The sequence below is a fragment of the Camelus bactrianus genome, chromosome 23 (genome assembly GCF_048773025.1).
Source record: "Camelus bactrianus isolate YW-2024 breed Bactrian camel chromosome 23, ASM4877302v1, whole genome shotgun sequence".
In the NCBI taxonomy this organism is placed as follows: Eukaryota; Metazoa; Chordata; class Mammalia; order Artiodactyla; family Camelidae; genus Camelus; species Camelus bactrianus.
Genome location: NC_133561.1, coordinates 9,976,767 through 10,003,121, shown reverse-complemented (window position 1 = coordinate 10,003,121; position 26,355 = coordinate 9,976,767). Strand labels below are relative to the sequence as shown.

The window sequence follows — 26,355 nt, the reverse complement described above, 5'->3', positions numbered from 1 at the left end:
TGCATTTGAATGTCCTGAAATTTTTTCCATATAAAATTGTTGACATCTTACCCTTTACTGAGTAACTTACACAGGAGATACAACCAACCAAAAACTATTGATTACGGGGAACCTAATATTGAAATGAGGTTTTAAAAGCTGAAAAAGAGAGTTACAGTGTCTGTTCAGATCATGGCCAGAGGACAATGTACAAGATGGTAGGATTGGTCTTTCTCATTGCTGGGTTCTCCATCAGTGTATCTGTACATCTATGAGAGGACTTGAATGTTTGACCCTGAATTACAGTTGTTTGCGTCTACATTTTTCCTTTTATACAGAGGGTATAAGCTCCTTGTAAGAATGAGCCATGTCTTAGTTACATTCGGATTCCATAGAGTACTTAACATAGTAGTTTGCAGGATACATATTTACAATAAATTTATTCATTCAGTATTTATTAGGCATTGTGCTATACATAAAGATACGTTGACTAATAACACAGAGTAGACCCCTGCCCTCATGTAGCTAACTTTGTATTAAAGCAGGAGAAAGAAGTAGACCACACAGTCGTAACATAAAAATAATGATGCTGTCAAAGAAAGATGTTATGATGTTATGAGGAAATAGAAAAGGGCATATGATTGAGAGGAACTAGGTTGGGATCCCTTTAGACTGGGTGAAAGTTATAGTCAGGGAAGGGTGGTTAAACAAGACCTTCCTAAGAAGGTGGTATTTACACAGGTCACTGAGCTAGGAGAATAAAATGCGCGAATGTCATGGTGTCAGAAACAAAAGTGTTCTAGGCAGGGGAATGGAAGTGAAAAAGCTGAGCTGGAAAAGAACTTGAAGCATTCTGATGCTGGAAAGGAGTCTGATGTGGCTGGAGCTTTGTCAATGATGGAGAGAAAGGTGCCAGGTAGACCAGAGCCAGAAAAATGTAGGACCACATATAGGTTATCATAAGGAACTGGGAGTCTACTATATGGATAATTTCAAAAGGGTTGTATATTTTGTGAAGATTATACTGGCTTACATATACTTTATATGCTTTTGTAAAGTTTACAATGAAATAGAGATTTAAAGATTTAAAATATGGACACTAGTTCAGAGGCCATCACAGGAGTTTATGAGCAAGAGATGTAGTTTGGATCAGGAGAGGTGAAGATACACAGCATGTGATGGTAGGTTACACTTACGGGTGAGAGAAGTAAGAGCCTCAAAGGTAATTTGTGTGTGTGTGTTTTGCCTAAGAAAATGAACAGCTGGGTAAGATTGAGAGACAAATAGATTACAGACCAGAAAACCAAGAGTTCTGTTTTGGACATTTGAAGTTTTTGATGTGTAATTATTCATCCAAATGGCAGTAGACAAGCAGAGAGCGGGACGCGTGAGTCTGAAGCTCAGGAGAGAGGTTTAGTATAGAGATATGCATTGGGCAGTGTTCAACGTATAGACAAGGTTTAAAAGAGACTAAATGGGGATTATCTACAAGAGAGTGTTGGAAAAGAAGAGGAGAGGAAAGGGTAAGAGGAAAGAGGCGGGAGATGAGAGAGCCTAGTTCTCCGAGGCACGACGTCGTTTTGATGTCCAGGAAGGGAAGAGAAGCCAGGAAATGAGGCTGGGAGGAGTAGCCAGAGAGGAAGGTTAAGAGGAACCACAGCAGCAAGTGTCCGAGAGGCAGAGGCAAAGTGTGCTTGTCCGTTGAACTTGAGAATTCAGACAAAGGCTAGATTATGATATGATTCCAAGTAAATGGGCATCAAAGTTGAAAATCCCTGGAGAGTCTCCCAGGCCTTGATTGCACTCAGAGTAGCAGTCAAGATAGAGAAATTATCCAGCACTCATCTGACATTCACTCTCTAAAGGCAATTCAAAAAAAAAATAATAATAATTAAAATATTTGAAAAATACATTTATACCCAATTCTGTATTTCACCTCCAAAGCAAATAAATGTTTTTTGCTGCTCACCAGGAGGTTTTTTTTTTTATCAATAGATAAAAATACCATAGTATGTGAGATGATGATGTGACTTTTGATAAGGTGTTTATTTAACCCTAACAGTAAAACTTCATTGTGTTGCTTCTGCCAGGAGTTTGGGTGACACCTCGACATGTTATCATCAATCCTACGACAGTGGAATTATATTGGAGTCCGCCAGAAAAGCCCAATGGTCTCATTTCTCAGTATCAGTTGAGTCGTAACGGAACCTTGGTTTTCCTGGGTGGCAGTGAGGAGCAGAATTTCACGGATAAAAACCTGGAGTCCAACAGCAGGTGAACTAAAAGAAAACTTACCAGTCATACAGTGAGAATTTTTAGATTTTTCAGGGTTGAGAAAGAGTCCATCTCCAACTGAAACAATATTAATTGGTTATTTAATCTCATTTATTAGTCATTTCATAGATGATGAGATCACTTAAAGATGCTGAAGACCCAAGTGCTAGCTCATTATATAGTCTTCAGAAGACAAGAAATTCCTTAGAAATGTAAATAAATAATCTATCTGACATGAGAATGTTTAAGTATATAAAATACATAAAGCATTACAGTTTTTGAATTATCAAACTATCTTCAAAAGCATGGATCCCTAAATCAGCAAGAAAAGAGATTTAAAGAGGTTTGTTTTACATCAATGACCTTTTCTTCTGTTACTATGTTTTCTCTGCTTGCTACACTATATAGAGACATGAGTGGTTTAAGGGGAAAAAGTTCCACATATTTGCAATTCATTCCCATTCATTACTCAGCAGAGATAAAATATATCTTAGATCAACAGATGTTTTATTGCAGAGAGTAGAGATCAATTTAGTTTTATTGTAGAGAGTAGCAGATCAATTTAGAAACATCTTTCTCTAAACATATTTCCCTGAACTCTAACCCATTTAAAAACGGAGACGATTAATTTGAATCTTCCACAAGCCACCAGCACACTTCAAGACTTTTCTGAAATCTTGAAGAAAAGCAATGAATTATTCGAGGGTTAAAAATAAAATGGGAGAGGGGCAGAAATAGTGATGGCCTGGTGAGAATGTTCCCTGTGCTAGAAAAACTACAGGTCTATGGTAAATTTCTGGACAAGGAGCAAAGAATTTGCAACTTGTCACAAATTTAGGACCAAGCAATAGGGGGAAAAGCCATCAATCATTGGTCACTTCTCCTGTGCATTGCCTTAGCACAATTCTGTCTTCTTTTTAATTTGTTATTTTGTATTTTTATTTTTATTTATTTTTCATTGAAGTATAGTCAATTTACAATGTTGTGTTAGTTTCTGGTGTACAGCATAGTGGTTCAATTATATATAGAGAGAGAAATATATTTTTCCTTTTCATATTCTTTTTCATTATAGACTATTACAAGGTATTGACTATAGTTCCCTGTGTTATTTTTTTGATATAGATACATTTATAAGTTGGAAGCCACAACTGGAGGTGGCAGCAGTGCTAGTGATGGGTACATTGTTCATACACCTACGTGGACTCCAGAAGAAATCCAGCCTCCATATAATGTCACAGCAGTTGGGCCTTATTCCATATTTGTAGCTTGGACCCCACCAGGTAAAGAAAGAAAACCTGTGTGTGTGTGTGTGTGTGTCTGTGTGTGTATGTAAAATATTTTAGAGGAAATTAATTGAATATAAGGATGGAAATGTGAATTTAGTAAATCAGAGAGACATAATCTGTCTCCTAGATAAATATAAACAGAATAAACCAAACCACATTTATGTACAGCCTTATGGACACATACAGATGTAGGTGTTTAGACAAAGATATATAGATACATAGATACATACTTTTCTATCAAAGCAATACTTTCTTCCAAGCACCTGAGCCTAAAATCTCTCTTCTTATTCGTATACATCCAAGGTAAGTCACAGAAGTCTGAGTTACCTTGAACATTCATTTCTAGATTGAATCGTTGGCATTGCACTACATGGTGTGACTTTTGATGAGGTATCAACAAGACTCCCTAGACTGAATCTTTGACATTGTATTACAGCAGTGAGTGGGGAGTTGAGAAAGATAATTGACCACTCCACCCGTGTGCCTTGAGTTGTGACCAGTATAGTAGCTGAGTTTTGCCTAAGTTGTATCACCTCCATCAAACCATTCAGTCACTAATGGGTGGCTTTTGTGGCTTAGTGAATTTTTAAACTTTGAAAATAATAATCATTCTTAGGTAAAATTCTGATTGCAGTAACACTGTGGATTAAGAATTAGAGTAAAGTTTGCATGCTCTGTCTTTTAACCTAAGGAAGTAGGAAGGTTTTGTTCAACAAAATTGAAAACTGATTAAGGTTGTTAAATTGCACTCCAAAGGTATATGATTTTATTCTTAATATCTAGTCTTAACATGGCATTGAAACATGAAATTAAAACAAACCCCTGATGCCCCCATAAGAATAAATTTAGCCACATTTTGACATGGAATTGAAAATAATTAGGTAATAGCCATTTTGGCTTTCAAAGATCCATTCCACAAAATAAATAACAAAGACTTATTATTCATTGAATTGAACACTTATGTCAGTCAAAACTGGTAGTATAATCATAAAGATAACATAAAGGCCGAATGTATAAAACTTAAATTCTCATGAACCAACATCTTTCTGATGTCATAATCTAAGACAAAGGTGTCTTTTTGGTCAAATTCACAGGAGAAAAATCTCTCAAGAGCTTTATAAGCAAAGAAAAACTTAAGTTGCTCTATGATATTAAATATAAATGATTCTACCCACCTTTGTCTTAAAATGAATATGAAATAATATTAAATTAAACAAAATGTGAAGAATAATCAGTAGTGCCAGAATATGTCATAAACAGCTATAAGTCTTGCCTCAGTTTTAGAAGCATAGATATTCTTGGACTCTGCTCTTAATTTCAGTGGAGGAAAACACAAATCTCCTGCTGCGGAAAATACACAAACTTACATATCCTTTCGTGGAATTGATTTCTACCTTCATGGAATAGAATTGCTATCTTGCAACCTTTTAGCATATTTCTCCTTGGCATTTTTATAGTGCTGTGGTGTTTTTACACCACAAAGCAAAATGAGGCAGAATGGAGCCAGCCTGAGACCAGATTCAGCCTGTTGGCTGGACACTTCTCAGATTCAGTCCCAAATCTTCCACCATCCAGATTCTCAAAGAACAGTAAAGGCAGTTGGTCCAGGGTGATAAGCAATGTTGATGAGTTCCTAGCCAAGTGACCAGGAAGTTCCATGGCTTATCAAATTACCTGTCATTTTCACATTATTACACATATAAATTGCCATTGCTACTCTGAAGGCTTCACACCTGATAAGGATTTGAAAACATCCTTCTTTTAAGACAACCAAAATAAGATGAATGAGAAAACCAGGCCCACTGATGCCACCTATTAGCTGACATTAAATAAGTCAATGTTTCTGAATCTCAGTTATCCCCTTCTGTAAAATGGGCATAATGCCAGTACCTACATATAAGGGTTGTTGTAAAGATTAAATGAGATAATTTGTATTATTATATAATCAGCATACATTGCCTGGTCTGTATAATATTCTCTAGATAGTGGTTATTTTCAGATAACTATTTTTACCTTTAATTATTCATTTTAAAAATGTATTTGCTCCAACATTTGCTAGGTCCCAAGGCCCCCACTTTCAAAATGATAAAACTGCATATGTTAGGATTAAGTTTATAAATTTTTAAGACTTCTTTCAAATTTCCCAGAATTGTGTCATTTTTTCCTTTGAGTTCAGCATCATATTTTCATATTCAATGTATGTTTTTATTTAGAAAAAAATCATAGTGAAATAAGCGTAAGTTTTGCTCTTTTAATGTAACCTTAACTCTTGTCTACCTCAGGCTTTGTAGAAATTGTTCATTCTAGTCCAGCCTAAAGGATATTGTAGAAGTGCTTCACACACTAACTCTGACCATGTAACCAATGGTTAATAAATCTATAATATCCAGACCTGTCAATCTTTTAGTTTCAGATGCACAAAATCCATTACAGAAACCCTGTAATATATGGAAAGATTAAAATCTTAAATGAAACTTTTTTCCTGGTGCCTAGAAGGATTTTGAAGTCAGTAAACAGGCAGGTGATTTTGACTTGTGTATAATCTACAGTTGATTTTATTGGAAAGTACCTCATGCTGTGTTTTGATTTGGATAATAAAAACATTTTTCTGCTCCTGACTAGTCACAAATATGTATTTTAAACTAGAAGAAAACAAACTTGCTGTAACTGGAGGTTGTTTATTTGCTCACAGTCAAGAGCTTTCTAGGTGTTGCTTATCCTGCCCTGACATCACAAAATGATTACATCACACAGAAAGCTGAAAAATTGTCAAAAAACAGTATGGACTGTAATTCCCCAACCTGAGTGAACATTAGAATCAGCTAGAAAGCTTATGCAAAGACAGATTCTCAGCCCCAAGTTTACAGAATAAGAATGTCCTGGGATGGAGTCAAGTTCCCCAGGTGACTTTGATGAGCTCTGAGTTTAGTAACCACGTCCCCCCCATGCCAAGCAAACGTGGTCGGTTACAATAAATCTCTGAAAACGTGAATCAAACCGGTTCCCTGGAATGTCCAAAGCCAAAGTAGTGGTCAGATGAACTGATTTTTTTCACATGTATTCTGTCCTGTGGTCAGTACGGACAGAGTGACCTTACATAGGTAAGTTGCTGGGAGAAAAAAATCCATGTGGTTGCTTGGCAACAGGAAATGACCTAGACAATTAAATGAGCTTTCAGTTTACACGTTCTTATTTCAATGCTAGCTATACATTGTCTTATTACATGTTTCTAAATCCTATTAGTAAAAGGGCTGAGGTCCAGAGAATATATGAGACTATTCAGGGGAAGAGAAATTGTAATACTGATGGCAAATATCATATATATGCATTAATATTACTTGCTTATATTTGCCATTTGTTAAATTCCTAGTATATGCCTAATGCTTTGATAAGCACTTTCCCTGCCTTACCTCAGTTAATTCTCATGCAAAGCCTGGCAGACAAGTAGTATCATGATCAAAATATTAAGATGAGAAACTTGAATCTCAAAGATGTAATATGATGTACTCCAAGTCACACAGCAGAGGCAGAATTCAAATTCAGGTCTGCTCTCTATGACTGCCTTATGGGAGCAGTTCCTTCCTATCTTTGACTTAACTCTTAAATCCAAATCATTTCCATTTGTGGTCCAAAGTCCTTCAGATTTATGGTATAGCACCTGGATGTTTTGAAATAGTACCCCAGAGGGCCGAGAAGCAGAGCTAGGTGTTGGAGAAAACCAAATGATTCGAGGAGAAAAATGTTTCTTGCAGAATTAATTGTGAAAAATGGTGAGCCTTGGAAGAGAAGATCTCCATCTGGCAATAGTTATCTCCCACACCGTGAAGAAACTAGTCACCAGAAGCCTTACCTACCTGTCCAGAAGTGCAGAAGGAATAGACATGACTTAGCAAAACATGGTTCCAGGTCTAGAAAGATTTTAATTAGGTGGGAGAGGGAAAGAGTCGTTTCTCAATTAACTACAAAGCGGTTATTCACAGATTGTTTTAATGCCTTGGTAGACATTCTCTTAACCTCCCAGGTAAATCCTGGTTCACTTTATCTCATTATTATTTAATCAATAGTAGTCGTAAGATTATCAAAAGACTCCAAACTCTAGAAAATCAATCCACTCTTTTGTATATTATTTGTACCATCAAATCAGATGGTATACAAACAGCATATCCTTATAAAATGTTTGCTAAATTGAAATGAAGAAACAAAATGTTGAGTAAGGTTCTAAAATTTGCCATTTAGGCAAATATAAATAAATTTTAGATGTTCTGCTGTTTAAAATTATTCAAACACTTGATTTCATATAGAAACCCACATTCAGTGGGCACTGTCTATATGCTGGCCATTCTTATTTGAATCTATAGACAAAATAAACCAGATTAGTGTATTCCTAAACATTTCTTCTCACCTTTTGCCAGCTCTGAACTTTGGGTCACAATGTACACATTCGTATTAAAAAGAAAAATGGATATATGTGACCTCAGTAGGTGAAAAAATTGTAGAAAATGAAGAAGCAAATGTTTCATGGGACATGAATCGTTTACTTAGATTAAGAATGGAGCTAGGTATCCCTGCGCTTTCAGAGTCCAAACATTCAACATTATTTAAACTTTGAAGGTAGTAAAGGGATGGTCTGATTTATCAAGGTGATGACTATATTTTGAACTATCCTAGCCCTCAATCATGTTCTAATTAACAATGTCGTTAGATTGAACACCCGCTTTTTCACACTAAGGATGGTGAGTTATCTAGGCTTAATGCATAATCTTGAAATGCTGGTGCTTTTCCTTTCACATTTATCTCTTAGTCCATTAAAGAAAAGAATTGGCAACAGTTCTTCTACTGAGAAATCATTTAAATTAATATTGCTTAGGAATAGAAATGATTTTTATTAATCAAGTTTTGATTAAAGGGTAGCTAGGCACGATATGGCCTGTCGGTAGACATGAGGCGTCTTGGCGGTCACTGAGCTCATCAGCTGAAGTGTATTAGATCCGATGCTATTCATTTAAAGTCAGAATTGGCATTAAGCTTTCTAAGACATTCATGTTGCATTAATTGGGATGATTCAACATTGGCAATTGTTTCAGGTTTCTTTTAAGTGCAATAACCAAGTGACAAGTAGTGGTGAGTTTCAGAAGAAAATGTAAAACTCATTTCAATGATTTGTGGCTTACTTTACATATGAATCCATTAATCTTTTTTCAGTTTTATTGAAGTATAATTGACAAATAAAATGGTAATGTATTTAAAGTGTATAACATGATAATTTGATGTACGTATACATTGTGAAAGGAGGCCCACCGTTGATTTAATTAACACATTCATTATCTTAATGTATTTCTTCTTTTTTTTCTTTACCCCTTGGTGAGAAACCCAGTTCTACTCTCTTAGCAAATTGCAGTTACACAACACATTGTCAACTATAGTCACCAGTTTACACAATAGATCCTCAGACCTTATGCATCTTGTAACTGAAAGTTTCCACCCTTTTACCAACCTCTTCCTGTTTCCCCCAATCTCTCAGCTTCTAGCAGCCACCATTTACTCTGTTTCTACAAGTTCAACTTTTTTTTTTAATGATTCCACATATAAGTGATACCATTCAGTATTTGTTTTATATATATATATAAATATATATATATATATATATATATATATATATATATATATATATATATATATATATATATATATATATATATATCACATTTTCTTTATCCATTCAGCCGTTAATGGACAGACAGGTTGTTTCCATACCTTGGCTATTGTGAATAATGCTGCAGTGAACATGGGAGTGCAGCTGTCTCTTTGAGATAATGATTTTATTTCCTTTGGATATATATCCTGAAGTAGAATTGCTGAATCAGATAGGAATTCTGTTTTTAATTTTTTGAGGAATCTCCATGCCATTTTCCATAGTTCCTGTACCAGTACACATTCCCACCAGCAGTGCACAGGGATTCCTTTTTCTCTACATCTTTGCTAGCATTTGTTATCTTTTAACTTTTTTATAATAGAGATCCTATCCGACCTGGAATAATATCTCACTGTGGTTTTGACTTGCATTTACCTGATAATTATTGACGGTGAGCACCTTTTCATGTTATCTGTTGGCCATTTGTGTGTCTTCTTTGGAAAAATGTCTGTTGAGGTCCTTTGTCCATTTAAAAAAATTTATTTTTGCTATTGAGTTGTATGGGTTCCTTATATACTTTGGATATTTAATCCCTTATCAGATACGTGGTTTATAAATATTTTCTCCCATTCCATAGGTTGTCTTTTCATTCTACTGATGGTTTCCTTTGCTATGGGGAAGCTTTTTAGTTTGATGTAATCCCATATGTTTATTTTTGCTTTTGTTGCCTTTGCTTTTGGCGTTTAATACATTTATATCACCTTTTTGAGCTCTAATACACGCTAGGCATTTTTCCAAGAGATTAACACATATCTCATTTAATATTCATAACAACTTGTAGTACGTTCAGTGTTCTTCCTATTTGGCTAATGAGAAAAGGCATTTTCGACATTACAAGCTTTTTTCTCTAGGTGTCACACAGAGACCACATCACATAGAAGTCTGAGCCAACCTATAGTGAGTCTGATTCCAAATTCTATGATCAAAATCACTATAGTATATTTTTTCTATTTTTCTATTTTTCTGCCTAAACAGTGCAGAAAGCAAATGGCTTTTTTCTGTTTTACTATGATCCAGTTCAAAAGCTAAAAAAAAAAAAATTGCCATACATACAGCAAACATAAATGAGGACAAATTAATTCAAGGACAGTTCATCCAGTAACCTAGTAGGGTCATTTTATTTGCCACTTAAAATTTCATAGGATGTAGTTCATTTACATTTGGGTAGATTGAGTCACCTTTTCATTTTGACAAACATGGAAATGTTTACTGAACCCCTCTCAGGGGAAAGACACTATACTCGACATTTTGAGAGTTAAAAAGAAGAATGAATGAGACAGTGTCCCTCTTGTCAAGAACCATACCTTATTCTTGGGTAGAAAAGGCATAAAATGATGACTATTATACAAACTATGTAAAATGTCCATACAATTGGCATGGATGCATATTTAAGAGGGTCCTTTTTCACGTCCATGGTCCCCAAAGGTCATAACCAAGACACCACTATCTGTACAAAGGAGAATTCAGGCTAATTGTTTAAAAGCATTATGTTAAGCACAACCTGTGTTTTGAAGCCAATGTGGCTATCAAACCGAATTAATCGCTTTCCTCTTAGAATTGTTCTTGCCCCAGCTCTGAAAAAAAGATTTTTAAAAAGGATTATTTGATTGACTTCTCCCGTTGTAAAGTATGCACCTGCTGTGAAATGAAGCCACGGAGAGAAAAAAAAAAGTTGAATAATTTAACTTTTTTATTTGTAAAGATAATCAGGGTTTTTCTGATTACATCTTAACTTCATAAATGTTAAATAACCTACCAGCATCTAGTTGTTGTAAATTATGAAAAGGAGCCTTGCAAGGAATATTAACCAACGAACTCCTTGTTCTTTAGTGAACAAGAAAATGTGTTATGACGGCTTGTCTTTGTGCGACTGGTAACTTTGACACCAAATAACAAAACTGCCATTTGCACTTAGGGTAAATTGGTTCACATGAGCCTCCGCTGCTCCTCTCACTCTGACAGAAATTTATGAACTCGGGAACTAACCAAGTCGTGTGGCTTGCCGGCTGACTTTAACAAATATGCCCATTTCATTTCATTCAGTCATCAGAATGCCAGGGGGCTGGGTCGCTTCAGACTCACCGCAGATGGTCGAGGGCTTGCAGGAAGAAAGGAGACTTTCATGTCACCGTCCTGTAAATCATGACAGTGGAGGGGACCCTCTTTCCTAAATGCATGTCAGCGTTTGACATGTTCACAGCTTCAAGGAGCATTTGCTGTTTCAACACCTCATAGGTGTATGTAAAGGACATTTATTTCCAATTAACCAAGACGTGAAAAATGCATTTTCCGGGTTCATGCTTTGACCAGCTGAGATCAAGACTATGTCCATATTTGAAACGTGATGGAAGTGCAGTTTTGTTCCCTGACCTCCTGGGAGTCCTGTCCTCTGCTTAAAAAGCAGAGGAGTTACTGGAAGCAGACCAGTAGATACAGACTAAAGGCGCAGTATAATAAGGTGCAACCTCAGACAAATTGAAGGAGCGATTGCTCTAAATCATTACTAGGGTGAAGAATAGAATCTCTTCACAGGAATAGAACTTATCATATCCAAGTATATGTAAAAAATAAATCTAGATAACAAAATATTGTTATAAAGATATTTACTTGATTCAGTATCGCATTAATTTGTAATTGGAATAACAGCTTTATACAAAAGATGGGTTCAGAAGTGTTTGAGAGCCATGAAGACAGTGTTATAGTTGTGCAGGTTTTTTTCCCATTTTGTTCCATTTCTTTCTTTCTTTCTTTCTTTTTTTGTAGAGGCGCCTGTCATTTACTCGGCACTTTCTGTATTGCAGTGATGTACGAAAATGCTGTACACGCATTTTTAAATTTAATTCTTTCAGCTCTTTATGAGGTGGATATTAGCATCATCATTTTATAGACAAAGAGACTGGCATTCATAAAGGTTGAGTAATTTATCAGAAACAAATGAAGGCATAAAAAAGGGGTTTGATCTGACTCCATTCTGTGGTTTGTCTAGTTCAACAAGAATGATGGCGTGTTTTTCAAATCTGTTTGTCAAACTTTCCCGTAAGATCTACCGTAGGGACAGAGGAGAGTGAACATATAATCCCAGGAGATTTAGATTTAGGAAAAAACCTAAAGCAATCACCATAAACTTGTGATTTTTTTTTAAGGTCTTGCTTTTTTATCTTAAAAATTCATGCTAGTTTGGCATTGAACTTTAATATGTCCGTCTCTGTAAAAAAGTAATGTATAATTTATCCTGCAGGGGTACATTTTCTACTAATCTCTTTAGGTAAAGCATGTTATGTTGTTATATTGCAGGATATTCAATCAATCTGAAGAAAGCCGACCCCAGTACCAGGCTCAATGTCCAGGCAATTCTTGCTCTCTGTATTTTGTCATAAATATGTGTGTGCAAACAGCAAACTTTTCCCCCCACTGCTTTGCAGGCTATGTCAGGGTAACAATAGGGAGAAATGCTCCAAATCTGAGGTGGGATGCTGTGACATTCCGTGATATTCTGGGTGGATATTTCCATAAGTATATCTTCCTGCTGAAAGGTCAGATTGCATATTGAGAGGGTCCCTGATTCACTCTTCAATCTCTTTTACTACCTTGAGCAATACTCCCCAAAGAACATCTTTAGTGAAAGAAAAAAAAAAAAGCCTGATTACATTGCTCTTTATTTTACCTCTAATTCAGCACTTAAGTTTTCCTCGCCCATTAATGAACCCAGAGTCTCAAGTGTTTCCTCTAAGCAACTCCCTTCATCCAACTCTCAAATTTCATTTGAATTATAAAGCAGTCTTGTTGGGAGCCATAAAAACGGCTCCAGTTTTGTCTTGCAGTTGAGAATTAGACTGTGAAGAATATCTTCTCAGTAAGCTCATTATATTTACTCATTACACCATTAAAGATCTTTGTTGTGATATCTTTCTTTCTTCATGGAAAAAAAAAAATAATGCCGAATTGTCTTATTACCTGAGACTGAGCAGAAACATCATGGTCCCAGCCAACTTTTCATCCCGTGTCTGGGGAAGAGTACACAGGATACATTCATTTTAAAGCAATAGTGAGAGATGGAAATTAAATTGGGTTTTGACTGCATCACAAATGGTATTTGCACTTGTTCAACACGCTGGTTCTGTCTGCATAAACTTTTTCTGCTGGTGTAGAGTTAGTTCGCTCTGCAGTGACTACAGAGTTCAAACAGCTGGCCAGTGAAATTTCTCATCCCTCATTACACATATGATTTTCTAGTCTTGTGCTTTTTAGGAAGAAAAAGTTATTCACCATTTTTGTGAACAAGAAGTAGTGGGATTCTGTTGGTTTGCCCTTGCTCGGCAGGGGAGGTGTGTGTGTCACAGATTTTACGAGGCCAGCTGGTGTTGGGAAACAGGGACATGTTTGTCCTTGCCTCTGAAAACACTCTGACACAAGTTCACAAATGGCTAGGACATTTGGGAACAATCAAACAATTGATTGTTTGGGAAACCCACCCTTCAGAACTTTAAATATTCACCTACAATTTTGTTCCATCAGTGGTAATTCTGATTCCTCCATCACTTCTCCCCCTGAATCTAACCTACCTGCAAGACCTGTTCTACCTGTCTGTCCATGTTTTCTCAAAATTAGCCTTTCACTTTTCCCCAGAGTTGTCCTCATCCGCGCCTTTATTATCAAAAGATAGCGTAAGTATAGAGGGGTAAGCTTTGGTATCTAATGGGCCTGAGTTCAAGTCTGGCTGCTCCATCCAATTCACATGATATCTGGAACCTGTTTCTCCTCCAGGCCTTAGTTTTCTCATTTTAGAAAAACGTAATAACATTTACCTTTCAATGTGGTCATGTGGCTTCTTTATTCAGTAGTTGAGCTACTACTCTGCGCTAAAATCTAAGCATTGGACCTACCTTATTATTGTTTTGAGGAAAACAAAGTCCCCAAATGTATGAAGTTGACATTCTAGTGATTTTTTTTTCCAGGTTTAATATGTAGAATTATTACAGTCCAACTGCACACACACTTTATATTGCATGTAAATACATATACACAGTACATGGCATGTTTTTTTAGTTTTCATATATGTACTAGTTATTGTTTCTAAGAACAGATTAGATCTTTAGCTTTTTAAACTTGCATGGTTATCAGAGGAATAAATCCAACTACAAAATAAGAATCAACAGAATGCGGGAATCCAGTCATAAAGGACAGTAAGATGTGCTTACACGTATTCAAGAAATCAAAACAATAATTAGTTCATTTTGTCATTATTATTGTTATAATTTTTTAGATTCTTCATATAAATGATGTCATATGGCATTTTTCTTTCTCTTTCTGGCGACATTCTAGTGATAATAAATGTGGTAATGGGTACTGCCTGGCATAAAACAGGGATGCAGTAAAATATTGTTCCTGTTTCTGTTATTGCTGCAACCATGCAATGACTTTCAAACTGGTGTCCCTACCTCCTGGCTCTCCCGTTTTCAATCCACTGCTCACCTGCCATCAGTGTTATCTTCCTAAAATACAGGTTAGATCATGTTAGCATCTTCAGAGTCTCATGTTGCTGATTATACATAAAACCCAAACTTCCTGAAGAAATCATTGATAAAACTTAGTGGTCACTTGAGCTTGAGAATAAAGACATCAGAGTCTTTTCTCAGAGTCTACTCTAAGGATCTAACTTTAGGGCCTCCAGCGTAGGGCAATGGAGAGGAAATCCAAGAACAGATTTGGGAATAGAAAAGTGTAATTCTTTTTTGGACCTGTTGAGATTGAGGTCTCTGTGAAGCAGGCAGTTCAAAATAGAAATCTGAGCTGCAGGAGAGATATAAAGCCAGAGATAAAAATTTAGGAAATCAATGATAGAATTAACAGTCAGTTAAGCTATGAGGACAAAAGCAATAGTTTAATTAGGATGCTGTAAACTTAAAATTAAAATTCTCATTCTGGGTTGCCAAATTCAGCACAATCTAGCACCTTTCCAAAGGAAATAATTGATCAGTCCTCCCGACGATGATCAGTGTTTCCTTCAGAAACTGCTTATTTTCATCAATCCTACACGAAATCCTGAACATTTCTCGTTGGTACTAGCTCTTCTGCCCCTCACCCATTGGAGCTGTGTCTACAAAAAGCACAACCACGTTTCATTCTTTAGATCTTCTCTCTCATGGCTTACTGAGTCCTGTGCTGTAGATTTCACTGTTTCTGTAGCAAAGAAACTTACTTAATTACTACAAAGGTAAGTGACTAAGCCCATATATGTTAGAAGTTATCAGATCAATGAGAAACTTTAGTGGGAAACTTCATTTTATTGTTCATTCAAGGTGCACATCCTCTCCTTTAAAATGTGTGCATGTTGTTCATGACCAAACGAGACTTACGGGCATTTAATTCTATGACTAGATTGTGAAGAGGCTGAAATGACAAGACCTTCTTTCTTTAGGAAGCATTGTGAAAAATGACAAGTTTTTGAACCCAAATTTTATATATATTTGGGCCAATAAGTCTCGCTGACAGAGGGGACTGTCCTGACTTAATAATTAATGCACTGGGAATTCTCTAGGTAGATTGTGATTTGGATACTTTACGGGCTGTTATGTCAAGGATCCGTGTCAGACTAGATGCATACACAATGCCTACAGAAAAATTATTGTCACAAGCAAAACTCATAGGTTTTTTATGTACTTTAAGAGTAAGTAAGCCTAGGGAAAATATATGGCACCATTTCTAATTGCCTTGTATTTTTTAAGCAGTGAAACATGCCTTCATTTTTATTTGCCCATAGAGTGTATCTTTGAATAGAATTATTATACTTCATTTGTTTTTTAAAATGGGTGACACGCATTTCTTACTTTAGGAATAGGCATTCTCACCTTTTCCAACTTAGTTTTCATGCAATTATTGATTACTCTATTAGGAAAAAGATACCATTAAGTTTAAATATACATTGTTCTTAAAAGATAAGCATTTGTTGACCATTTGCTGAGAAAACGTACATACATATTTTTATTCTCTCTCTTTAAAGGGATCCTCATCCCCCAAATGCCTGTGGAGTACAATGTCTTACTCGATGCTGGAAGTGTAGCGCCTCTGACCTCCTCTGTTGGTCATCATCTATCTGTCCTTGTGGAAAATTTGGCTCCATTCACACAGTATGAGATAAGGATACAAGCATGTCAAAATGGTGAGGGTCTTTCAGACACTTGTCCTGGGTTTTTATAGAAAAGTATTTTATTTTAAAAAAAAATTCATTAAAAAGGACTAGATTCTCAGTTCAAATATGGAAACTAACATTTCATTTCTTACATGTACTGGACTGTTTACCCAGAGAAATCAGAGCCTGGCATTGAGTGAAGCATTATGCATTTCTGCACATTAAATCATGAATATTTAAATATATTAAAATGGTGGTTTTGCAAAGTCTTGTTTTATAAGGCCCTTTAAAAGAAAAACACCGAGATCACGTAAAGGAATCATTGGTAATATAAAACAAAATAGGTATTACAAAACTCTCATAGAAGAGGGACTCACCTTGGTTCTAATTCAGTTTTATTCAGACAGAGGAGTGGTAAGGGAGACATTATTTAAAAGGTGAAGTTATACGCAAATAAATCTTATGTATTTTGCAGTGCTTTTCTGATACATATCGCGTGTACATAAACTGTCTCCTTGAGTTCCGTGGCTTAGGCTGATGGTCAGTGAAATTGTCATCTATCTGTGTGGTCTTAAGGAAGAGCCCCTCTCACTTCCTTCATCCCTCCAAGTGTCATATAACACCCAGCCGCTAAGAGAGATGTGACTCCCATTGGTGTGCACAACACGTGGCTTCACCTTCAATCAGAGACATTTACCAGTCTTATCCCCAGCACGTAACTGTAACTCCTGTCCTTAGGAACTTCTGTTTTCAAATTAGCACTATTTCCTATAGAGTTGATTAGGACTAGGGGTCTGCAATTTTGCTATGCTAAATCTCCGAAATCGAGAGTCAGTTTGCTCACTTTTCTCTACAAACCAGACCAAGAGATTTTGTTTTGAAGGTTGCTTTCCGTGATCCAGTCTTCAGCGAATCCACATGGAAATAGCTTTAAACTAAGGTTTTCTTTATTTAAATGCAAAATCAACTCCTGCATCTCTATTTCCCTAAGGGTATGCTATCAAGATACAGTATCCCTCAGATTCACTGTTTGCTTGGTGTGTGTTGAGAGAACAATCATTATTTTTAAATATTAGCAAAAATAAGACAGCATTAAGAGCATGCAAGACGTGCGGGTCACACAGACGCTTATGAAATTGAAGCACATTATCACTCTCCGGCTGGAATAACTGCAGTCAGCCAGCGGAACCTCAGTTCAGACAAGCCCAAGCGTCATTGTCTGTGCCTGTAAAAATATGTGGCTAATTAATGGATTTTCCAAAAATGATCCCTTGTTTAAGTATTCAAATCCTGTAGCGATTTATAATACTAGTCTGAAATATGTGCACAAGCATATAATCAAAACTTAAGATAAAATGATTTTCATGATGTCCTTAACCTATATACACGTAGACAAATTACTAAAGGTCTTGTTTCCCTTTTTTTTTTTTTTTTTTTCAAGGAGGTTGTGGAGTTAGCAGTAGGATGTTTGTCACCACATCTGAAGCAGCCCCCATGGATCTAAATTCCCCAATTCTTAAGCCACTGGGGTCAGCTTGCATTGAAGTTAAGTGGACGCCACCTAAAAAGCCAAATGGAGTCATCATCAACTACTTTATTCACAGGTAACAGTGATTTAGTTCTATTATTGTCAATTGTTTAAGAATGTGTACTATTCAGAAGTGTAGAATCAAATACATTTTCTATTTCCACAAGGGAGTGGATGGGAACTCATGCTTTTTGGAACACCTACTGGAAACTAAAATTGGTACTGGAAACTTACACATTATCCAAGGGAAAATGCTGCAACTGCCATTTTTGTCTGAGCCCTCTTTAAGAGACAAGACCTCACAGCCTCATAAGCTCTGCCTTTGATGGAGCAGTACAGCTGTCCTTGGACGCTCACTGACCAAGAGAACATAGTCATTCCACAGGAGGAACCAGGTCTGGGACAAGAACTCTGATTATTTCCCATCACCTAGTATGTGGAGCTTGAAAAGGCTTTTGCTCATCCTCAAAAGACGGCACTTTTTTCATGTGCAGAGAGAAGGGTCACTCTGCAGCTCCCCCTTCTGTTTCGAGGTTTCCACTCCGCTGGAAACGATGTGCAGAATTTGTTAAGTGTATCCACCTAAAATGAAGAAAAGAGGGAAAGAGGGTGGGGAGGAGAAGGAGAAAGTGAGGAGACTGAGAGTGAGGTGGAGGTGAGGAAGTGGGGGGAGAGGGAGGAGGAAGAGACAGCAGGAAAGGAGAAAGGAAAACAAAAACAGGGAAGGGACCAGAGGACCTGTCGGCTGAGAGCTTACCCTCTGTCTTAGTCCATTCAGGCTGCTATAACCAAAATACCATAAACTGGGGTGGCTTGTAAACAACACACATTTATTTCCCACAGTTCTGGAGGCTGGGAGGCCCAAGATCAAGGCGCAGTTACTGTCTGGTGAGGCCCACTTCCTGGTTCAGAGATATCCCTTCTCTCACTGTGTCCTCACCTGGCAGAAGGGGCCGGGGGCCCTGTGGGGCCTCTTTTATAAGGGCACTAATCCCATTCATGAGGGCTCCACCCTCATGACCTAGTCACCTCTGGAAGGCCCCATTTACTGACACCAACACCTTGGAGGTCAGGATTTCAACATATGAATTTGAAGGGAACACAACCATTCAGATGGTAGCACTGAGATGACAGAAAAGGTATTTTCTAAGACAGAGACTGGCAGACATAAAGGATTTGCAGATGAGAAGCCCACTCCAAAAGCCCTGTATTTGCATCAGACACACAGAGTCCAACACATTTTTCTCAGATCCTTGCCCCACTTCAGCATCCTCTGTTAGTCCATCCAGCAGCCTCACGCCTTCCCTTGCTTGATCCTCCGCCCAGCGGCATCGTTTGAAACTTAGTTTAGTCTCCTTTTATAACTTCAGATCTTCCATCCCTTTGATTCAGACCAATTTTTGGTGATGAGCTAAGGGTTTGTAGGAAAATTATAAAGACAGAAATCATGATTGCATGTCTGGCTATGTAAATGACATGGCCCAAGATGAGCAAGCCAAATTTCTTCTCAGCAAACATTAATTTGAAGAATAATATTTCTGATTCAAACACACACGGGCACGTGAAAATGGCTAATGTGAATTTACATTTTACGCTAAGCACATTAGTGCAGCCTCTAAAATGCCCATCCTCTTGGTTTTCTTTCATCTACTTAATGCTAATTGTATGAGAAAAGCACATCAAATTCCTATTCTGAATAAAGGGAAATAAAGTATCTGTTATAGAGCAGGATGTGGCTTCACTCGGTTGGTTTTGTAAATAAAGCTCATGATTGCAGTGACTATTCCATGGCAGCTATGGAGAGGGAAAACAGGAAATATAATGCAGAAAGCCCGCTTCAATGAAAAATACTGTAAATTGAATTTGACAGCATTTGATGGAATTTGATTATTCTAGTCACAGCCAAACAATGATATAAAGAGTAATATGAAACAGAATGTGTTACTGCCTAGCAGACTCAAAAGCAATAAACCTTCCTCCAATGTGACACAATCACTTCACAATCATAATTGTAGCCTGTTTGATACCTCTGAGTACAGCAGAAGGGCACTGACTGACACAGATACATTTTGTTTTTTATTTAAAGTGAAATGAAAATGGTGCACTGGGGCTCCAGATACAATCGTTATATTCACCTACACGGGCATGAATCACTTGGCAGTTATTTCTGCTGAAGTTTAAATGTGCTTAGACAACAACAATATCAAATTTTTCTTAGATAGCTGCAAAAAAAAAATCAGAAATTTGTAAGGACAGAAATAGAAGGTAGGCATGTAGCTCTTTTTCATTCTGGGGCTATGTGGGGCCCCTTGGGTAGTGATGGCCACAAGCCTGCGGTGTTTCTGGGAGGTAGTGGCAAGTGATTTCTGCTTCATCCTTTGCCCCCTCTCTCTCTTCTAGCATCACCAGAGGAAATTCATTTAGCTCAAATCAAAGATGGGGTTTGACCTATGCAGATATTTTCATTAAATTGCAGGAAGCCAACTTGCCGATCCCATTTTGAAAATGTTTGTCACTCTGCTCTCTCCAGCCTCCCAAATCATTTCCCCTCAGTAATTCCCTCCTGTGGTTTAGACATTGCCTCTAGATATCAGCCTGTTGAAAAGTGTCTGCCCTGATAAACAGATAAGATGTTTATGACTTTAAAAAATAAAACAAAAAATAACCTAGTAAGGGCAAGACTGTTAATACAGTTACTTCTGGTTAGTTCTCCTGTTAACTTGCTATTTTGTTCAGACTACTTTGTGGACCATGTGTGAGTTGCAAAGGATGTTTTCTACCATAGGAACATCCTTTATGTTAGTGTTTTGCAACTTGTTTATTGATAGCGTACGAACAAGGCCGTCTTGGAGGTCTGCTTTCTCCCCATAGTAAGTGTGGTTTCTATGATAAAGATTCTTCCATATTCCCTCTTTGTTTTACATCTGTAATCATAAGTGGCAAAATCCATCCACAAAAATCCAGCTTCCGTATACAAAATTCACCAAATGCTTTTTCCTAAGAATTTACAAAACATGTAATAAAATGGTCTCCCACTAGGAGCTTCTACTCTAATAGAGACAAAAATGCATGGGGTTTTATTTTCAAAAATAAAATAAATAAAAAGATTTGATTGAGGGGAGGGCATAGCTCAAGTGCTAGAGCACATGCTCAGCACGCACGAGGTCTTGGGTTCAATCCCCAGCACCTCCTCTAAAAATAAACCTAATTATCCACTCCCCCTCCAAAAAAAAGAAAAAAAAAGATCAGTGTTCAGCAAAGACAAAAATATATACAAACACGTTCTGAACACGATAAAAGTAGAAATAAGTGGTAAACCTTCCCTCTAAGTATTCAAATAACTAAGTATGCAAAAGCACGGAGTAAGATTTTTAAGGATAAACATCTGAGACAGTTTGAATGGATGGATGATATTCAAGAATATTCCAAGGGAACTGTATATAATAATTTTTAAATGAATAATTAAGCTTATTGAGTTAACTAAGAAAAAGTGTGATTCTAAGGTGAAGGCATTTTTTATGCAATCAATTTGTGTTGGGTGGGAAGGTAGTCTGGATGTGAAAATGGATGAATGAATGGATGGGTGGGTGAGTGGATGGATGGATGGATAGATGGATAGATGGATGAATGGCAGATAATGTTCATATCTACTGTAAGACCTGAGCCTTATTACCAAGGACCTTTACTGTAACAGTGACATAAGTAGATATCACTAAGATACAGTAGAGATGTAAGTCAAACTAACAAACCAAAAAAAAAAAAAAGAGCAATATAATGTGAGAAATACAAATATTTACCAGAAAATTTACAGGAGACAGGGATTTTTTTCAGTCTGGGAATATTTATGGAAGGCGTCATGGATGAAGTTGATGTCATTGAGATCTGGCCTTACAAAGTAAAAATTTAATGACTATTTAAATTAGAAATACTTTTGTTGGAAAAAAGTTTTAATAATACAGAATATTACAAAGGTTATTTATCCCTTCTTTATGACTTATGCCATATATACTTCCCATTGATAGAAGTAACTACTATTAATTTTAATACATCTACCATTGTCATTTTCTAGTTTCCCTTACATAAAGGAATTATATTGTTCAGATTTTCTTTGGGCATTTGGATACACACACACACACACGCACACACACACACACACACACACACACACACACCTCATTTCTCTTAATGATGCAACAATATTTTATTATATGGATGTGTATCACATATTATTTAAACAGTCCCCTATTGGTGGCAAAATAGGTGATTTCCAGGTTTTCATTACAGTGGCAATTCTCCATTTGGCAATTCTCCAATTCTCAAAAAAAAAAAAAAAAACTTCACAATAAACATAGGGGGAATTATCCTTTGTACTAGAAGTGCAGGATCAAATTTTGTGCATTTAAAATTTTTAGAGATTGCCAAATTGTCTTCTAAAAATGGTATATAAGAATTTCTAATTTTGAAAACTTCTATCAATACAGGGACTTGTCGATTTTAAAATCTTTACCAGTTCAATATTTTAAATGGCCTATTATTATTGTTTTAATTAAAACTGTGATCATTATAGGTCAGGCCGTTCATTCATTTCAAATCTCCGTTTGCTATATATGTGCATACATTATATATCCTTAGGCTGCTTTCTTCCGGATGTTGTCACAAGTGGCAAAATGTCATTCTTTTTTTCACAGTTGAATAGCACTCCTTTTTACTTATGCCGTATCTTCTTTATCCATTCGTCCATAGACAGACTCTTAGGTTACTTCCGTGTCTGGGCTATTGTGAATAACACTGCAGTGAACACAGGGATGCATGTATCTTTTCAAATCAGTGTTTTCATTTTCTTCAGATAAATACCCAGACGTGGCATGGCTAGATCATATGGTAGCTCTATTTTTAATTTTTCGAGACACCTCCATACCGTTTTCCATAGTGTCTGTACCAATTTACATTCCCATCACCAGTGCACAAGGGTTCCCTTCTCTCCACATCCTCACCAACACTTGTTATTTCTTATCATTTTGATAATAGCCATTCTAACAGGTGTGAGGTGATACCGCATTGTGGTTTTGATTTGCATTTCCGTGATGATTAGTAATGTTGAACATCTTTTCATTGTACCTGTTGACCATCTGTATGTCTTTTTGTAAAAACAAAAAGTCTATTCAGCTCTCTGCCCATTTTTTAATCAGATTGTTTTTTGTTATTGTTGTTACTGAGCTGTATGAGTTCTTTATATATTTTGGATATTAACTTCTTATCAGATATATGACTTGCAAATACCTTCTCCCATTCAGTAGGTTGCCTTTTTACTTATCAATGGTTTTCTTCACTGTGCAGAAGCTTTTTAGTTCAATGTAGTCTCATTTGTTTATTTTTGCTTTTGTTGCTATTCTTTGGAGTCAGATCCAAAAAGAAATTGCCAAGAGCAATGTCCAGGAGCTTACTGCCCAAGGTTTCTTCTAGGAGTTTTATGGTTTCTGGTCTTACATTCATAGACTGATTTTGTTTTAAGAAAAGAGACAAGAAATCTAGGCACTCTTTTTTAAAACTATGTAGGGTGTCAGTGTTATTTTATAATTCACTGATTTGAAATGTCACCTATGCAAAATTCCCATACATCATCTCAACCATTTCAGGACTTTGTATTCTGTTTCTTTCGTAGAAGATTAAATATTAATAAGCAGAGCCTGATCACAAAGACATCTCAAGTGAATAAAATAATGAAGTAAGCAAAATTCCCAACACTGAAGGCATAGGGTTCCAGTAATGGTTAACCTTGGCTGAACACCTGTTTTTTGTAGCAGGAAATTTGAAGATCAGCTTGATGGTAGATTTTGGAAGGCTTTAAATACTAGGCTAAGGAGTTTAGGTTTTTGATTTGGAGGTAATGTGAACCATTGAAGGTTTGGGGTGAAATAGAGAAGTAATGTGACATAGTGGGCAGAGCATGGCATTTGTAGTCAGAAGATACAGCTTCCAGGTCCTGGGTCTGCTGTTGACTAGTTATATGACCTTGGGCCAGTCATGATGTTCCCTAAGTTTCCATTTTTATGTTAAGTGTGGCTAATAAACAGAAAATAATTAACATCTAGAATTTTGTAGGAATTAAATGAAATAATGTCTGTGAAAGTACTGTGTTAAACACAAAGCATGATTTAAAAAAATAGGAAGTTATCCAAGATATCCCATCCATAGCCATGCTTTGAGAAGACAAAGCTGGCAGTTATATATGTGCATTTAAGGATAGGAAAGAGGTTCTTGATAACAAAAGAAGCAGACGGCACAACAGCATGCCTAGTATGATTCTGGTTTTCTTTAAATATATAGAATATTTTTTACATTCATATTGCGTGAAAAATGTCTAGAATGTTAAACACTGAAAGAAAGTCAACAATGCTTACCTCCCAGAGATAGGTTATGAATGATTCTTGTGTTTTTGCTCATTTGTATTTTCTAATTACTTTTTACAGTCAATATATAATACGGTGTGGTAAAGACAAGATAATAAATTCAGTGAATCCAAATGCAAATCTGTCATCACCCTCTTTGTGATTTTCGTATTTCCCTCTTTCTGTGAGCAAAGTCTGCTCAGAAAAGAGAAACCACACCAGTTACTTAATGGAAAGAATTTAATGTAAATAATTATTAACTGGTTGTAAGTTTGTTCACTAGGTAACTAAAAAGATGAAAAGTGAACTCTAAGATATCATGGAGACAGCAACTGCAGGAAACAGCTAGTACCCTTAGGACCAAGGGAACAGAGGGAAACAGCTTGAATTACTAAAACTTAGAAACTTAGAGGGGAGCATCTGTGATGCTCGGACCCAAACATCTGAGGGGGCACCTGCCAGCTGGTGCAGGTGCTGTGGGAGGAGGCATGTGATGAGGCTGGTTTTCCAAGTGTTGGAAAACATTTACACTTGAATCACCTGTTTCTCAAGAAGGATCTACTGCTTCCAAGGTGAAGAATCCTTGCTGGAGAGAAGCTCACCTAATCAACAAGCAAGTAGGGAGGATCCAGTTTCCTTTTCCGTTCAGTTCTCTGATCGCCCTCTGGCGCCCCCTACTGGCAGAGCCTGGCGTGGAGTCAGCCGGTAGAGCAGAAATGTGGATGGCAGAGTCCCAGCTCCACGGCCATAAAGCCAAGTATAGAAGAGTAGGGTTAGAGCTGAGAAACGATAACTTAATAATGGGGACATTTTTCTCATTCTTCTTGGAACCAACATCTTGGACTCTTCTTGTCAACCAGTCATCCAGTCCTTGCTTCAAAAAATACTTCTTGTTTAATTTGGGGTGCCATGTTTCACTAGGTGTTGAGACTATACCGAAGGAATAAGAGAGAGTGTTGGCTTTCAGGGAGCTTGTAGTATGAGAGATATAGGAGAAAGGAAATTCGTTACAATATGGTGTGACTAGTGAATCAATAAAGAAAAGACTGAGCACATAGAAGGATATTATAACTCTCTTTGAGAGAGAAGCAAGGGAAAGACTTTCCTGGGAGAGTGACTGGAGGGTAGGGTCCTAAAAGATGACTTGGAGTTAGCCTATAGAAAGGAGGAGAAAAGGAAAGAGGATGGGGCGAGGTGTTGCAGAACAGGATTAGCAGATATCAAAGTCGTGGAAGCATGAAATATCAAGGTAAACGGGGACTGTAGGCAAGCATTGGATTTTGGAATGTAAAATGGGAATAGAAATCTCAGACGGTGGATCAGAGTGCTAAGCACAGGCTGGTTGCATGGCAAATCACTGAAGAGTTTTAAATGCAATTAAGTTCTAAAATTTTTGAAAGGTCTTTGAAGTCCCTTCCCTTGACACCAAAGCAGCCATCACTCCAGAAAGCTAGATGATTCAACCTTCCCAAAGCATTTACTAAATCATCTGTTTCCATTGCCTCTACCGTCAACCTAGCTCAGGATCCACTTTTATCCTCATGGGGACTGTTGAGGTGACCTCTTCATTCTGTGACTACCTGGTGTCACTCCCGGTTCACTGGAGCCTTTGCACAACTGCTGTATTTGTCTGCCTAAATACAGCTTTGGACATCATTTCTATGATAACTTCATGGGTATCATGTATTACATTTGACCCAGTGATTTTCATGTCCGTTACTTGGTTTAATTCTCACCAAAATTCTAGACATTATACACTATAAGATTATTAACTCCAGTTTACAAAAGTAAAATGTAAACTAGAGAACAGAGGTGAATGTGCCCAAGGTCATTTAATGAAGTGGAAGGACCAAGTCCTACAACCCATCTCCTCTGGCTACAGATGTTTCTGACTATTTAAATTTAGAGTATTTTTAATATCCTTCATGAGGTAAGGGCAGCAGTTTCATAATCTTAAATTGTTAAGGGAAATGCATTGAACTGTAGGATTTTCTTTTAATTCATTCTGAAGATAAGCACTGAGAATTGCTGGCATTCCAAGATGGTAGCGAGTTCCTTAAAAGGTTATACCACATTAA

General features: G+C 36.9%; 1 protein-coding gene across 1 annotated transcript in view; it reads left to right on the top strand.

Moving 5' to 3' along the window:
- USH2A (usherin) overlaps positions 1 to 26,355 on the top strand; it is a 642,834-nt gene that overhangs the window by 530,581 nt on the left and 85,898 nt on the right. Inside the window, exons 56-59 of the mRNA XM_074351610.1 lie at positions 2,070 to 2,253; positions 3,376 to 3,533; positions 16,232 to 16,390; positions 17,802 to 17,964. Of these exons, the coding sequence (XP_074207711.1) occupies positions 2,070 to 2,253; positions 3,376 to 3,533; positions 16,232 to 16,390; positions 17,802 to 17,964 (664 nt within the window). The remainder of the gene's footprint in view (positions 1 to 2,069; positions 2,254 to 3,375; positions 3,534 to 16,231; positions 16,391 to 17,801; positions 17,965 to 26,355) is intronic.